Source organism: Tympanuchus pallidicinctus, unplaced genomic scaffold (genome assembly GCF_026119805.1).
Source record: "Tympanuchus pallidicinctus isolate F22 unplaced genomic scaffold, pur_lepc_1.0 scaffold18, whole genome shotgun sequence".
In the NCBI taxonomy this organism is placed as follows: domain Eukaryota; kingdom Metazoa; phylum Chordata; class Aves; order Galliformes; family Phasianidae; genus Tympanuchus; species Tympanuchus pallidicinctus.
Window position 1 is genome coordinate 943,476 of NW_026294699.1, and position 16,879 is coordinate 960,354.

Here is a 16,879-nt window from a genome sequence, read left to right on the forward strand (position 1 = left end):
AATGTTATCTCCCTCCCCAAAAATAAGCCTAACTAGCCCACCCTCGCTGCATTCCTTAACTCCCAGGGGTAAGAGATGTTTTCTCATGAGCAACCTCAGGCACGGTCACATCTCCAAAGCTTTACACTACTGAAGGCCCAAGAACTTTGTGCAACTTCTCCAATTTCAGATAAAATTCAGTGTTATTCGGCGAGGCCACCAATTAGTTTATAAGAGCACACATCCACAGCACACAGTGAAGTAGCAAAATACAGAGGTTTATTGACAAGTGCATTCAAATCATCTTATGTGGCAGAGAAAGGCTCTCAACAGGTTCACTTGAAGAACTGGAGGCACGGTTTAGACAGCAAACAAAAAAACCATGAAAACAAACTAACCAATGTAAAGGCCCAGTCTGAAGTCTGTTTAAAAGACAGGCACTGTAGCCAATGCACTAAGAGATGACAGACCTAAGCTCAGTATTAGAGACAACGTCAACTGTACCAGATCTTTCAATGCAGAAAGCAGCTTCTGGTTGAGGTTGTTTTTGTTTTTTAATTTAGTAACCTCTTAAAATCTTGTCAGGTATGGACCAAGGTTTTGTAACAGAAGTGACTGAAGCTCAGCCAGAGGCATAGCAGCACAGACTTGAGAAAAGCTGCTGAGAAATACATGTTTGGAAGTAGCATAAATGCAATATAAGGCTTAAGTTAGAATCCTTGTGCTGTTCTTCAAGGGAGCCAAACAACAGAGAGCCCCAAATCCACGTGAAAGACACAGAAGCTTTGGAACTCCTACTTTCCACATTATTTAGATCCTTCACATTGCCCCATATATTTCACTTTCACAATCTGAAAAGGCAACTAAGTCTTCAAACAGTCATCCACCACTTCTGACAAACTAAGCAGAGCAGACTTTAAACAGAACAGACTAATAAGCACCGTAATCAAGAGTGTTTTTAGCACCTGACCCAGAAAGTTCCCTCTAAACAGCAGCGATTTTCAGGGAACCTGGGCTAGAACAGCAGTGGATATATGCAGATAAGGCCACTTGTTCTTTGGTGTACCTGAACAACTCCTGTTTTCAAATGTCTAATTTTAAAAGTCACTACTAAATACATTGGACTGTCTAAGCACTTAACATTGACATTCAAATACAAAAGCTCTGAACATGACCAGGAGCCCATTCAGAGAAACAACGGTGGGAGCAACCCCCCCCCATCCTCTTGTTCAATAAATGCACGTTTTCCAAACATGACTTAAGAAAGACAGCATAAACAAAAGGGCTGTATTGTCTTTGCTTCTCCAACTAGGATAGTCTACAGTATGACTCAAAACAACTACAATCATGGTTTGGGAAGAATTCAAATAGCTTTCTTCCTTAGCAACAAAAATCCGAGGCAGTCAAAGGCAAACGCGAGGCTGACGGAAGACGAGAGGATTCACTAACAGAGTCAGCACAGGCCAACGAAAAATGCACTGTGGTGAAGACAGCATAACAGTCCTGGTTTACACAGCATACAAAAGTGAAAAACCATTGCAGAAACTAAGGCATTTCTATACAGGTTGGGTTATCAAAGCCAGCTGGCTAGACATCTCAGCATATTTTCTACAGTAACTGCAGATCACATGTTGTTTCTGTTCAAAGAGTGCTATGAAGCAACTGCTTGCACTCACATCTTTTCCATAAAGCGTGCAAGCACTCAACCATGATACTTTTATCTAAAGACTTCTAGAAGCACCTACATGAAATGGTACACTGGACTGGTGTTATCATTTAGCTAGAGCTACTCATAGTAATCAGCAGATTACTGAAGGCAGAAGAAAGGCCAGAATGCTCTGGGGAGGGGAAAAAAAAAAAATCAAGATATCTATTAACATACGGTGATTATGAGAGTATAAAAGAGACCTTCAGCATGTTTTGCACTCATATCAGCAATCACATGCTGTGAAGCAAGAAAGGCAAGAGAACCAAAGACTAAAGTCTCTCAAGAACACGGCAGCACTAGTTGTTCCAGTGGAACTATTTACATTAAAGTGACTGCAAGTCAACTCACACTGTGAAGCTGTCTCCCACTGCCAAGAAAAAAGCTCAGCCTACCTGCTCTGCTTCAAAATATTCCAGATGTGACCTCCAGGTCTCTACCCATTCACAACGTCTTACATGTTGACCATACAGAGAAGCCTAGTTCCACCAGCGTGTCCTGAGCCACTCCTCGCCCAATGAACTCTCCACAAAGTAGCACTGCTCTTTCACAAAGTTACACTAATGTTCCCCTCCACCACCCACCTAAGCAGTCCCTTACTCCTGTCTTCCACAAGGCACCCCTTCCCTCCCTCAGCCCTCCCTCCCCAGATCACCAGTTTTCTTTTCCACACGCTTTAGCACAACCCTCATCCATCAGCCTAAGGATCTATCCACAAACAATACCCTGAAAACTGACCTTGCAACCACAGACCAGACTTTCTGTGCAGACTCCGTTAGTGAAAGTGAACAGATGACCCTAATAGAATGCAATGCTAGATTTTCCACCCGGGGGATTGAGAACTTTGTTGTGTGAGCGTGGCCTCGGCCCTAATCTGGGCTCATGATTGTCTATCTTGGGTTCTGGCTCCTTGCATCGCTCCTCTTTGCCCACATCTTTTTTCTCGCCACCATCTTGCAGCTGTGGTTTGTTATTTTCTGCAGCTGAATAAAAAGAAAAAAAAGGATCAGACCAACTTGCACACTGTAGTGAATGAAGCACTTTTTGTATGTGTCATCCTGAGAAAATTCTTCCTAATGTCTCCCATCCAGCACACCAAGGACATGGTTTATACCTATTCATTTTTACTGAAGGAAACAGATACCAGGAAAGAATTTCACTTTTGTAGTAGTTGCCTTCCTTAAGCAGTCTCTCTAGGAAAGATATGTAGGCTAAGCAATGTACCTTCAGAATTATTTTGGCACTTTCAGGCAATTAAGAGATGCAACATACCAAGCAATTCTGTCATATCAAGCTTGAAAACCACGCACTCATCATTCCTTAACTATAATTAGCAGAGCAACAGCACATTTTGTCAGTCAGTTATTTGTTGTTCACTGCTAGAGGATGCCTAGATTACACACTTGTAAGAGATGGCAAAGGAGAAAGAAAGAATCTTTTAGGGTGTTTCATAAATATGCAGATGTATCTCTGTCTACAGTACCAATACAGCACCAAGCAAAGTAGATACTCACACTGCACACACTATCAAGACTCACGCATGTGCTGTTCTCCTCAATAAGAGGAAGAGGACAATTTCCCTGAAGTCATGACTCAGTTTCTGACTGAGAAGGAAATCCCCTCTGCAATATTACGCTAACCTCTGGTGTTAGACTTGTGTTGTTAAGAGGAAGCACAAGAAGCCACCCCTCACAGCACACATTCTCAAAAACAACAGTTTCTCTTGCTGACCTTCTGGCTTCTTTGGTGTTTCATCTTCCTTCAAGACGATGTGATCCTGCAATGAAACCAAAAGCAACCTCAGTATACCACTGTTCTCAAACAGTACCTCAAACAGAACAGAATCTTCAGAAGGCTTTGCTTTGTTTCTGACCAAAGTTCACTTGTTTATCGTGGTAAGAGCTGACAGCCGCAGACACTGCGCACAGCCCTTCATTCCCCCACCTCTGTGTAATCCCAAAAGCACTACTAGAATTAAACTCTCAAAGTTAACTTCTACATTACGTTCAGGTGCACATCTCAGACAATTCACTGAAGCAAGGGAAAACATTACATTAACTCTTCAGATGCTTAAAACCTGCTGACAGACAGCTCAGCCCAAAAGCCAAGAATTGCCCCTGTTCACTGCAGGGACATTAGAATAGATGGCCTTTAAGGGTCTCTTCCAACTCAAACAATTCTATGATTCCAGTCACCACACCTGAAAATACCTAATATCACTTCAGAGAAGTCAATTCTTAACCCAGAGCAGCTGGAACACAAGCAGCCCTGCAGCACTCACACCGATAAGCAGCAGCTCCTGATGTAGGCAGGCATCAACAGCGACCCAAACAGGACAGTAATTACAGGCTTTTGAGACCATTTCCCAGTAACATTAATTGATCATCAGAAACACACAACAATACTTCAGAAAAGTTTCCCTTTTATCCCCACCCACAAAAGCTCATTTGCTACAATCCTTGCAAGTTGCAATCTCCTGTATTTCCCATCATACCAATGCTGTATCTAAACTCATAGGAGTTTCCAAAGGTCCATCCTCCATTTAGACAGGAATTCATGAGAATTAAAACGTCACATTTAAAAAAAGCTGAGAGGAGTCATAGAGCAGCCCCACAAAGGGTACAGAGGAACACAAAGCACTTTCCTACTCCGGCAGCACTACTCCCAACACAGTCTAGATTCCACAGCCTTTCTTTTCTTCCTCCCAATGCCTCCCAAATAAACTAGAGATCTCACATCAAAAGTTAGCTAAGAGCCCACAACCAGCACCTCCAAATTTAACGGGGAAAGTAGAGAAAATTAAATTGGTGCAATCTTTCCTTCCTAAGGTTCCAGGAAAAATGAGACTGCTCATACATTCCCATCATAAGGAGTGTCAGCTGCACGGCAGGTACCTGACATATCAGAACCACTGAAACACAGCAATCACTCCTTCAAGGGTACCAGCTGACAGGAAAGCAGCAGTTGTTAACCCAAACACAGGGCATTTGAACACAAAAGCTGAATATAATTTGCAATGTTTCCTTTTTTTTTTTTTTTAATTTTTCAAAACCAGATTTGGTTGCAAGCACAAACCTCTCCAACCGTTCCATACTGCAGCTTTCAGAGCGACAAACAATAACTGATGTACCAAGACATGCATTTGTCTGACCTCACAGAACCACGGCAGATCTGGTGCTCAAAGCTGACCTGCAGTTTTCTCACGTTGGTCACTTAAGCTTAATCTCCTGCTGGAGTTCTTTCACACTGAATGCAGACGCGTGTATTTGGGAGAGGCAAAGAGGACAGCAAGGTCACTGCAGCTCACTGATATTCACTGGTTTGCCAGAGCGGGTGTCAACATCACCTCTGCCAAATTGCAGAATAAAGAGAAAAATCTCCTACCCTTTTTAAAAGGTCTCTCAGCTGCGTGCCATAAGAGCTCCAGCCAAACCTCACCTAAAACCAAATGATTCAGAAGCACTTTTTTCTTAACGCAGTTATTAACAGCAATTAACAGTTGTATCACAAACTGGAAGCACCTGAGAACCAACACACCGCAGATAAACTATAAAAAGAGATTTCAGCACTAAGTGTCTAATCTGAAGTTACTCCATGCATCATTTAGGTTTGTCACCTCAAGAACAGGCACTGCTGTATGGCTGAGCAGACACCAGGGTGACTCTGAGCTGCCAGCTCCTTGCTCCAGTGAGAGCCAAACCAGTACCTTAGGCTTGTTTGGGTGTGCTCGCACAACGTTGGTAGAGACTGGAGAGCCAAAGATATCACTTGTCTTCCCACCAGGTGGATTCATACGTGGGCGAGGCTGAGCAGTACCAGAATCCTCAAAAATACCACTTTCTTTTCCCCCTGAAAAACAGTTGGTTTTGGTTTTTTTCCACGACTTAGTTTTACCAAGCTATTAAAAAAAAGTAACAATTCAAAGACTTCTGGAACCTTGCTAGCTAGAGACTGATTTTCTCTTACCTGAAGATACTGTTTGAAATCCTTTGTTACAAGGATTCAATAGAGATCTCAGATTCCCAGCTGTACTCATGGCAGCTAGCTGACAACAGAGCTCTAGAATAGAATCAGCTTCCTTTCATCACTTCCTAGGCCTCAGCTCAGAAAGAATTAGCCTTGATGTGCTAAAAAGCCTATGAATATGTAAGTCACTGAAATATTCATACCTTCATGCATGAGAATAGATCTAGAGCTCAGGCCCACTCATGCTGTGAAAACATGACATCAGATAACAGCATTCCACAGCACAAACCCAGCTCTGCTCTGCAACTCAGAGCCCAGCCATGCTGTGGGGGTGGCTGCCCTTACCTGGAGGGTTTGTTCTTTTCGGAAGATTCTGTGGTTCTTCTGATGCTCCAAAGATATTGGAGGCCATTCGGTGCGGCTTGCTGGAAGAAGAAACTTCTTCTGCACTTCCGAAGAGATTACTGGACCCTCCTCCAGGGGGCTTCAGTACCCTGCAGCATGGGAGGAGGGAAGCAAGAGATGAATACCTGTTCGGAAACGTATTTGACGCCCTCCTCCACATTCTCCCTTGTATGCCATCATTAATTACTCTGATTTGAATTTACTTCAGACAAATCCGAGTCCACGAAATATTTACTTTTCAGCAGATGTCCTGATAAAATATTCTCAGGTTTCACATAAGCACTGCCCACCTCCTCGGCTGTTACCTGAAATGGTCCCAGCAGTGGCACCAGAGCAAACTGCTGTGCTGCCAGACACAAATGGGATGAAGACACAAACCAGGGTCAGAAATCTTCTCTTGAAAATAAGCCCTTGATTACAGCACTGGACTTTCTGCTGAGCTTCATTTATTGACTTTGCATCTCATGCAGTTCAAACGAATTTTTACAAGTAGAAGTTAGACAAATAGAGTCAGACATCATGCTGAAAATGTTCTAGTTTCAGCCATCAGGTGTGACACGAAGTAATGCAGAGTTGACAACAGAAAGGAAGATGCAAGAAGATAAATTTTCAGTAGTTGATGCAAAACCATTGAGACCAAAGATCTACACTACAGGTATAGCAAATAGATCCTATTAAAATTGAAGATTATATTAGAAATATATTGACTTATTGAAATCTACCAGAAGTCATGCTTGCCATTAAATAAACTTACAGCTACTTACAATGCCCTGTTGAACACTTTATCCTGTCCTGAAGGAGAACAGAACCATTACCTGGGAGCAGTGCAAGTGGAATTGATTGGAAAATCCACAGAAAAAGCAATGCAACACCAACGCAAGCATTGAAACCCACCTTCACACTTGTATCTACTTGATCAATTACCTGCAATCTTAGTGGCTGAGCAAAACTAGCAGCTCAATCACACTTCTTCTAATCCAAACACCTGACCTGGAGCCTAACAAACCTTTCCATTTATACAAAGAGAGCATAATAAATTACAGGATCTTTAACACCACCCCTCTAGATGAAGAGAATTCAAATGTCAGTGAATTAATAATGCAATATAGCACAACACTCCATCATCTGCAGCAGAGGCCAGCCAGTGCAGGTCAGACATCAGCTGTAAGAAGGGGCTCCTCTCAGCCAACATTTTTTATTAGGATTTAATCCCACAGAAGCTGAAATATCAGGCTGCCCCATCAGGAAATGGGCTCTGTCAGCACATCAGGATGCAGAAAGCAGTTCTGCTCTCTTTGTGAGGAAGGAGATAGCAGTTCCCATTTTGGTCTGGGAGTAGTTTATAAAGTCAGAAGCAACCTCAGAAGGATCTTGCCCTTATTGGCCAATTCCAGCACTCCAGCCCTTAGCTGGCTGCTTCCACAAACCTCTTGAGTTTGAGGAAGCAAGTAAAAGCTGTGCAGACAGGACCCGAGCAGAAGCTGATGTACAGTTTAGTGTTCAACACGCTATGGATCTAACTGCACTACAGGCCTTCCATATACTTCAGAAGACCTAAAATTGCTATTAAAACATACATCACAGGGGCAAGTTACACGTTCCATCATTCACAACAGTCTAGAAAATGTAAGAAGCACTTTCAGTACTTAAACTTGGGAGATGGAATGGACAAAAGGAACCAGAACAAACAAGACAAGTTTGAGAAGGGGCTCTGCTTAAAGCAGTAAGCCTGCTGCTACCCTCACAGAATTCGGGCGATTTCTGACTTCCAATCACTTCAGCTGTTTTTATGCATTTACTCTTATCTGAGCTCTAGCTGTACTAATCTGAGTATGCTACCACAGAGGCTGAAAGGAAGAGAGAAGCACTTTAAGCAGATGGAAATTAAGCACCCCCAGTTAACTGGAAGTCTGTCAATTCATCTCAAGCAGCCAAACTACGAACCTACCCTGTATGTATAAAAGCCTCTACTAATTGCTTTGTTCTCTCCTAGCAGGCTTGAAGAATTTTAATCAGGTCTTGTGGGCTTTTTTTCTACATTCAAACACTGAATTTGAACATTCTTTCCCAATTAAGCCTTTCAGCCAAGCTACGGAAGGAGCTCCAGGGCTTATCCATTACCTCAAGACTCTGTCTACCCACCCATATATTTATATAAATCACACACCTACAGTTACATACATCTGGAAGTTGAACACTGAAGCCCTACTGGTTCTCAGACAGTTCTATTAAAGAAGGTAAAAGAGAAGAGCTGCATTCCACACCAGAGACCACTTCTACGCCAACGAGCAGAAGGCAAACACCAAGGTGTGGAACAACGAGCTCTGAAGCAAAGATCAGAAAGCTGCTGGTCAGCTTCTGCTCGTGGGTCACTGCAGGCTCCTTGCTCACTGAACAGCTCACCTGTCCTACAAACAAACAGCAGGCTTCAGAGCACTCATGCTATTGCTCCGGAAGCCCTGCAGCACACTGCAGTGATGCTGGTGGGGAGGAGGGCAGGACGTGCAGCGCGCTGTTGTGTTAGCAAGGCTAACAGTTAGGACAGCATTCAATATCTTCAGCACAGCAGTTTGGAAGCTGCTCACACACCAGATGAGAATCACAAAAATGACAGAAGGAGTGAAAAGCAACAGAAAGGCTCGAACACCTCCTCCCATGTGGGACAGGCTGAGAGCTGGGGCTGTGCAGCATGGAGAAGGCTGCAAGGAGCACTGAGAGCAGCCTTCGATATCTAAAGGGAGACCATAAGAAAGAAGGGACAGACCCTTCGGCAGGGACTGCTGTGCCAGGACGAGGGGAAACGATTTCAAACTAAGAGAAGGAAGATTAGACACAAGGAAGAAGTTTGTTACAACACGGGCAGTGAAGCAGTGGCACGGGGCGCCCAGAGAGGCAGCGGGCGCTGCTCCATCCCTGTAAACACCCGAGGTCAGCCTGCGGGGCGCTGAGCACCGGCGGAGCTGCAGGCGTCCCTGTTCATAGCAGAGGAGTGGGACCGGAGGGCTTTGAGAATCATTTCCGACGATTCTACGAGCCGACCGCGATCCACGAGAGCAAATCTCGAGTAGCTCCGCGCCTCTCCCGGCGCCGGCCGCAAGGATCCTCGACCTGGAAGTGCCACGCAGCGAGCAGCGCAGGAGGATCTGATTTACCCACAGACAAAGCTCCGTTCAGAGCCCCGCGGCCGCTCAGGGCGGAGCCCGGCTACCCGCCACGCGGGACAAAGGCGGGCCGGGGAGCAGCGCCCAGCCCGCAGCCGCGGCGCGTTGCGGCTCCTCGAGGGAACAACGAACCCGCGGCCGCTTGCCCCGACGCGGAGCCGGAGCCCCGGGAGCCCCCGGAACGCGGCCGGACCCCCCCGGCCTCCGCCCCTCGGCGCCGCGCCCCGGCCGAAGCCCCCCGCGCGCCTCCGACCCACGCCGAGCCCCGGAACCGAGGAGCCCGCACCGCCCCGCGGCGCCCTACGGCCCCCAGCCGCCTCACCTGGAGCTGGGCTTGGCCGCCTCGGCCTCGGGGCCCTGGAACATGATGCGAGAGCGCGAGCTGCACGGCGCTCCTCCTCGGCCGCCTGGGGAGCAGGTAGCGCCCCGCCCCACCCCGTGGTTGGTGATCGCCGCTGTCCATCAAGGCGAGCCGCCTATCGAAGCCGGCTCGCCCCTCCCGGGGTCCCGCCCACCCAGAGCGCCTCGCAGCTGGAGGGAAGCTTGAACGCGGCACGCGCCGGCGCCGGGCCCGGCCGGCTCCCATTGGCAGCTTCGCGTGTCAATCAGGGAACAACGGAGCGAAGAGGAAGGGCGGGGCGAGCGGGGGAGGAGATTTAAAGGGGCGGTGGGGACCGAACGGCGCCGGGGTTTTTGTGTGGGTGAATGGGAACCGCGGAGTTGGTCAGGTTGGGAAAGACCTTAAAGATCATCGAGTCCAACCGCAACCCAATCATACGCCCTAACTCTCACAACCCATCCCTAAATCACGTTCCTGAGCACCACATCCAAATGGATTTTAAACACGTCCCTGGCAGCCCGTTCCAGTGCTAACCACCCTGTAAAGTCTTTCCTGATATCCAACCTAAACCTCCCCTGGTGAAACTTGAGGCCATTTCCCCTCATCCTGTCACCAGTGAGAAGAGACCAACCCCGCTCTGCTGTTGTCACCTTTCAGGTATTGGAAGAGAGCAGCAAGGTCTCCCCTCAGCCTCCTCTTCCCCAGACCAAACAGCCCCAGTTCCTTCAGTCTCTCCCCATAGGCCATATTCTCCAAGCCCTTCACAGCCTTGTTGCCCTTCTTTGGACCTGCTCCAGCACCTCCGTGTCCTTTCTGTACTGAGGTGCCCAAAACTGAACACAGCACTCGAGGTGAGGCCTCACCAGTGCTGAGTGCAGGGCAGGATGACTGCCCTGGTCCTGCTCACCGCATCATTCCTGATCCAAGCCAGGATGCCACTGGCCTTCTTGGCCACCTGGGCACAGTGCTGGCTCACATTCAGCTGACTGTCCCTCAGCACACCAAGGTCGTTTTCCCAAAGTTATCGGGAAGAGCTGAAGATTTTTCTTAGCTGGCAGCAGGAAGGAGCAGCTGAGCAGAGCTCACACAGGGCTGAGCCTTCCCAGCGCATGGATGGGAGCTGAATCCCTACCTCAGAGAGGGAGGGGAAGCATGGGATGAGGCGGGGGGCATCGTGCTCCCCAAGATGTGCTTCAGTTCTTTTCACAGGACTACCCTCATGCTTTCCGATTGGCTGAAACGTGTATGCAAAAGGAATCACAAATGGGTAAAGTAGCATAGGCTAATTCAGGCTGAAAGGAACTTCAGGAGTCCTCCAGTTGCTGGAAGCAGGGCGAGCCTCCAGCAGCCTCCAAGAGCTCTGCTGAAGCTGCACAGCTGCTGGTGATCCCTTCAGTGCCTGGTGGCGGGTTTCCTCCAGAGTTACGTATATAAATGCAACAGCACAACACCTCCATGCTCCAGCTCCTGCTCATCTGTCGTTAGTGAAGATGTATGGGGTGTGTTTGGGTGGGGGAAGAATCAAAATAGACTCCCCCCTCAATCCTTGTTAGTGGTGACCAGTGTCCTGCACAGGGAGTCAGGACAGAGAACGCTCTGGTTTGACTTACTTCTGACATTAACAATATGGAAAGTACTACAGCCCCTAATCAGAACGTTCCCCCTCACGACAATCCAGGGAATTCTGGGAGATGTGAATGGTAATTATTCACATTGAAAACAGGTTAAACGAGAAATCTGATAGGCCATGAACTGCAATGAACACACTGGACATGAGTTAGACCAAGTATTAGTATGTATTTATGCACAAGAATAAAAACAGCTTTACAAGTTGAATTGGAAATTTAAACAGAGGAAGTTTAACAGCTTTTGTATATTATATTAAATAACCAAAACACCTTTTTCCAAAATTGGTAAAGAATAAATAATATAATTTACAATATGGTACAAAAAAATAATCAGTAAGGACAAGCATTCTGCTTTATACATACACTATATAGGTATATTTATAATCTATAAAACAAATTCACATCTCAAACAAGCCAGAAACCTTAGATGATATGGCTTAACTATTATTAAAAGAAACAGCATTAAATTTTGCTGCCAGAACCATAAGCTCTAAAGCAGTTATCATGTTTCAATAATTAATGATAACTTATCGCCGTAGTGCTTGCCAAGGTTTCACTTAGTTAACATTTACAAATTGTTTTGAAATTAAGAGATTCAAAGGTTTGAAAAAGTTAAAAAAAAAAAAAAAAAAAAAAAAAAAGAAAAAAAAAAGTGCAGTACTTTCCTTTATAAATGCATCCGAAGTTTGAGAGTAAAAACCAAAATGCAACTTAATCTCCACTCCGGGATCTCAGTCAGTACATGAGATGGTTTGTAAGTTCAGATTTGATCCAAGCTACTTAATTTAGAAATATAAACAGGGGTGTCAAGGAAGGCCTAACAAAGCCATACTAAAAACAATTAGTATTCCTATGCTTAGTAGATTTAGTGATAAAGGCTAAACTAACTGCGTGGCTAAGCGGGGTGCAGCACCCAGAAGAAGGAGCTCTGTCAGCACACAGCAGCTGATTCTCTGGGTGCAGAACTGCTTTTCACCCAGGCTGTTACGACAGCAAATACCTGGCTGAGCCACTCAGTGCTTCTGCGTTGTACATACAGTCACTAAACCAGCATGGGGCAAACCTAGCAGAGGTTTACAAGTAGAACTAGTAAAAAACTAAAGCCTTACAGCAATTAATACCAGAACTGGAGGTTCTTAGCGTCCGTTTGTCCTCTTCAACTGTCCCAAGTGCAGCAGGCAGCTATTAAGCTAGCAAAGTTATGTTTCATTTGAACAATCCTACCCAAACGTCAGCACAGCTTGCTTGTATGTTTGCTTAAAATAAGCTGGCATTGTTACAAACACAAATCCTCTTACTTCTGCCAGGGAAGCTGCAAAAATTAAAACTGAAACAAAAAAGTTTTGGCTTTTAGCAGTATGTATGCACACACACACACACACACACACGTGCATCCACATCCACCCACCAGCTTTTCCCTTAGGCACAAATTAAAGACCGTTGGTATGTAAAGCACATCCACAGAGAATACAGAAATAAGTCAGAAGTGTGTTTGAGTGACTCTTCATATGGTAAGGTAACGAGTTCTGCATCAATTCAAAATTACCACTATTACTTAAGTTACTGCCAAGTTTTTCCCTGATAAAGCTTTATTGTCCTGAAAGGGCTGTTATTAAAATGCTGTTTGCAGAGCACTGCACTTCTGAAGGCAGGAGTCTTTAGGAACTTCAGTCCAAAAAGACAGGACCACGCTGAGAGATTCTGGTGAAAGAAAGGATGCTAAACTCCGTTTTGTCATCAGAATTTTTCAGAGGCTGATGCTAAACACATTTCTAACCATAGAAGTGTTGGTGCTGAACTTACTTCTGTCATTTCCACTCTGTTATTACTCAGTGGTCCAAGTCTACTTGCAATGGTCCAGCATGTTAAGATGTTCTGATCTCAGAGCACCATTAGAAATAGCCACTGTGTTAACATTCATTCTTTTTCCTCTATGGCAACTGAATGGGCTGAGAAGGGACAGCCTGACAGCTCCCTGCATCAGGAGGCAGAAACTCTTCACAGAGCTTGATGAAACGCTCTGCCTTGTGGTGCAGCGACACTGGCACCACTTCTAGGCAATCTAACAGTCAAAATTAGCACGGTATCCACCTAACCAGTGGCATGGGTTGAGAAGATGCAACGTCTGTCAAGCTACCTACATATGTTACAGACCACCAAGCAGGTCTTTCACAATGCTGAAGTTCAGTTTTTTGTTACAGTACTTGCTTGGAATACATCACATCTCCTCCTGCACGTCCTGTAATCCAGTCCCAGCTACAAGAGGAGCCCTCTGCTTCTGTCCTGCAAGGCTGAAGGGTTTTTGGAGGTACAGCATGTATGATAACCAGCACTACTAACATGTGAAGCCAAAGCCAAATGGAGACACTTTGGTAAGACTGAATCAAAATATAGCTCGACTTTCAGCAAAACTTCACACATTTTGGAGGAGTGACTCGAGATTCATAGATATTCTCTTCATAACAAGGATGAATGCTCAGAATCACAATCCTCAGCACTCATTCTTCGTTTGAGATTTCAAATGCCAATTTATGTAATTTCCTGATAATCGCATCACCATTCTCAAACAAGACTCCCTAAAGATAACGACAGAAATAAAGAGCAAGGAATGTCCCACATGACCCAGCACAGAAAGTTAGCTCACAAGTATGAAATTCTCAGTTTTTCTAGTCACCACCATCTTCCTGCTACTAATACAAGCCTGACTCCCTGCTGGGAACAACTGCTGATGCTAACGTGGTTTTTACACAGGTGCGTAGTTCCTATGCCAGAGAATGTAGCAATCTTATGTGGTGTCTTGGAATGTCATATAAATCTCATGACTTTTTGACTGACATCAGTAAAGTCGCTCTGGGCTGCACAAAAGGTGCCTCAAAACTCATCACGTTTTCCCTAAACGATAAGAGCATAAGGCAAACTATGGAGCAGTAAACCAAAATCTGTGTGAGCAGGGTAAAATGGGAAAACAGCAAATGCCACCAGTGCATCACGAGCAAGGTTACAAGCAGAAAGTCTCAGTCAAATGCCTTGTAAAAGCATCTAAAGGCAGGCAGGCAGAATTCCATCCACCAAGTATAGTGCAAGTTGGGAAAGTGAACCCCTGATAAATGCCTAAGAAATGGGGAAGTTTTGTTTATTTAGTAACAATATAAAGTTGAGGTTCATATAGGACTGTCCCCTCGGATAACTTCAGAGTGACTTAAAACAGCCAGAGGACTGGAGAACAGACAAGTGCTAAACAAAGGGGCACAGAAAGGTACTCTCTCTCTAAACTGGCAGGAAAGGAAATAGGAAAAGTCTCCTGAGTTATAAAGGTAGAATTGAAGTAAAAACCAACTGCAAAAAAAGTAACTTTAGATTCCTTTCAACCAGCTGGAATCAGGATCTGGGTCTTTCAGATATTGAAAGACTATCATTAAATGCATAGGGATTTAGCAGAGGGAGTTCCAGATCCATCAGAGCCTGGGAGCAACGGTAAAGAAAATGATGCCCTGAGGTACTGCAGAGCACCTGGAATTCATAGAACAAGGAGCAGCTAAGGGGTTAAGACAGGACCTGACACCTTTTCTCTTCATGACACAAGACAGATTTCAACAGCTCGAGCATTAAAATACTTTTTATCTATAGATTACATTACTCTTTCCTATTTCCTCTCCTGGGAAAATTCTCAGCGCTTGCTTTTTTTTTTTTTGCTTTTTTTTTTTTTTTGAGAAAGATAGCAATATATACAGGTTTCCAGCACAGCCAAAACTAATGACAAAGCTTTCATAGTGATAAACTCTTTTGCAGTGTTTCCTGACATGAAAAGCGACTGTTCCTCACGGAAAGTGGAAAAGCACTTTCCAACCCCTGGGGTGAACTGTGAACGTGGTGAAGAATCTCAAAGGTGAAGAATGTGAGTGCAGTCAGAAGGATGACTGAGATGTGTGAAGGGCTTTAAAACTAGAGTAAACTCCCCAGGGATCCATGCAATCTGGGAGAAGGGTAAAGCGGAGCTCCCCTACAAAACAAGAAAGCAGGCATGGGCCCCTGCTGGAATGGTCAGAGAAAGACAGGCAGAGAAACATAAAGGTCTACGAAGCATCAGAGAGTTGCAGCATCTTTGAAGAGAGTGCAACACATTTCAGTTTGCCTGCATTCACACACAGAGTGCCAACCAGGACACGTCAAGACGCAAAACGTTTTTTGTACCTACCCACCCCCTTCATTCTCCACAGCTTCAGTGTGGAATCCAAATCATGGTTATTTTGAGAACTATGCAAAAACAATTCATGTAGGGGAGCTTCTGGCAATACCCTTTCCTGCTTGAGCTTCTTGCCTCGGCCATTCCAAAGTACAAGTCCAGGACTGTCTCACAAACCTGCCATCTTATACCACTGATGCAGGGGACACACTATTTCCTGTAATATCATTCCACATTTTCTTGTTCCCAGTATATTGCACATTCCAGGACCTGCAAGCAGTTCTTCAGACCTTTGAAGACAACGCTTCTTTTTCAGAAAGAAGTGCACCAAGACAGGGACAACTGAGCGTCTGCAATCTGCTCTTGCCATGATCCAGCACTGCAAGCTCCAACTTAAGCTGAACAGTCTACACCAGCCTGCTGGTCTCAAACACTCACTGGGAGAGATCCCCAATAGGGGGACCACCACCTCCTCCATCAAACAGAATTTCCCTGCGGGTTGGCTCAGGTATGGATAATTCCTGGGCAAGGTCATTAAAACGAGATATGTAATCAATGCTGTTTTCATTCATCATGCAAGCCAACTGGGAATCCACCACCTGTAAGAGACATGACAGAAGAGTTACATGTCAGTGGAAATTTCACAGAATTGAAGGGCAAGGGAGGACCTGCGATCACCTTGTCCAACTCCCCTGCTCAAACCAGGTCAACAAGAACAGGCTGCCCAGGACCACATCCAGTCAGGTTCTGAGTATCTCCATAGGTGGAGACTCCGTTACCTCTCCAAGCAACCCGTTCCAGTTTCTGACGACCCATAGCAAAGGAGTTTTCTAATGTTTACATGGTCTTTCATGCGTTTCAGTTTTTGCCCACTGTTTCTTGTCTTTCATTCTCAGCCTCCCCTCACATGAAAGATGCTCTTCGTCTCACTTCTTCTGAGTTAGAGAATAGCTCTTAAGTGTGGTTAAATGTAAGCCTCTCAAAAAAAGAAAAAGGCTCTGAACGAGCCTTACCTGCACATCCTTAATTCAGCATGAAGCTGTACCACCAAAGGTGTTGTGCAAAAGCTGTATATATATATTGCATTCTATTTAATACCTGCATTTTTTGTAAATAAAACTTGATTCTGCAGGACACTTAATAATAGGCCTTACAGAATCCTCTCATCATTAAAGCTATTTTTAATGACACCTGCTTCCTCTAAAGACTCCCATACAAACCTGCATCTGCCACAACAGCAACAAAACACTGCAGCAGCTTTGGCGTGCTTAAAATTTTGACTTAACCCATTTTCCTCTGAAAGCAGTTTGTAAGATCAAGGGCTGCACTGTCACTTCAAAACCACAAAGAAACTAAAGGCATGCGTGCTAATCAACATGCATACTCTACAGATTCTCAGTTTGCAGAATCTTTGCATTTACACCAGGAAATGGAGCTGTGCAAAGACTCTGACGCTCAAAGAAACACTGGACCAACATTTGCTTCCTGCAGCTTCTGGTTACAAAGTTTATA

General features: G+C 45.1%; 2 protein-coding genes across 4 annotated transcripts in view; both read right to left on the reverse strand.

The window, feature by feature from the left end:
* Window positions 1-236: 236 nt before the first annotated feature.
* Window positions 237-9,646, reverse strand: JPT2 (Jupiter microtubule associated homolog 2). The gene is made up of 5 exons (XM_052680133.1): window positions 9,539-9,646; window positions 5,996-6,144; window positions 5,391-5,533; window positions 3,416-3,461; window positions 237-2,667 (listed from the first exon to the last, which is right to left on the reverse strand). Exons 1-5 carry the CDS (start codon window positions 9,580-9,582, stop codon window positions 2,483-2,485), a joined length of 567 nt encoding a protein of 188 aa, XP_052536093.1. The 5' UTR covers window positions 9,583-9,646; the 3' UTR covers window positions 237-2,482.
* Window positions 9,647-12,834: 3,188 nt separating this feature from the next.
* The window catches only part of CRAMP1 (cramped chromatin regulator homolog 1), a 42,017-nt gene continuing 37,972 nt past the window's right edge, over window positions 12,835-16,879 (reverse strand). For all 3 annotated transcript variants that reach the window (XM_052679789.1, XM_052679787.1, XM_052679786.1), the window contains exon 21: window positions 12,835-15,966. In XM_052679789.1, the coding sequence (XP_052535749.1) occupies window positions 15,802-15,966 (165 nt within the window). In that variant the 3' untranslated portion in view covers window positions 12,835-15,801. The remainder of the gene's footprint in view (window positions 15,967-16,879) is intronic.

Excerpts from the sequence above, each read along its gene's own strand:
- JPT2 (XM_052680133.1), bottom strand. The coding sequence starts at position 9,582 with ATGTTCCAGGGCCCCGAGGCCGAGGCGGCCAAGCCCAGCTCCAG. Across the intron at positions 6,145-9,538 it reads GCGGCCAAGCCCAGCTCCAG|GGTACTGAAGCCCCCTGGAG; the intron begins GTGAGGCGGCTG and ends CCCATGCTGCAG. Across the intron at positions 5,534-5,995 it reads GAAAAGAACAAACCCTCCAG|GGGGAAAAGAAAGTGGTATT; the intron begins GTAAGGGCAGCC and ends ACTGTTTTTCAG.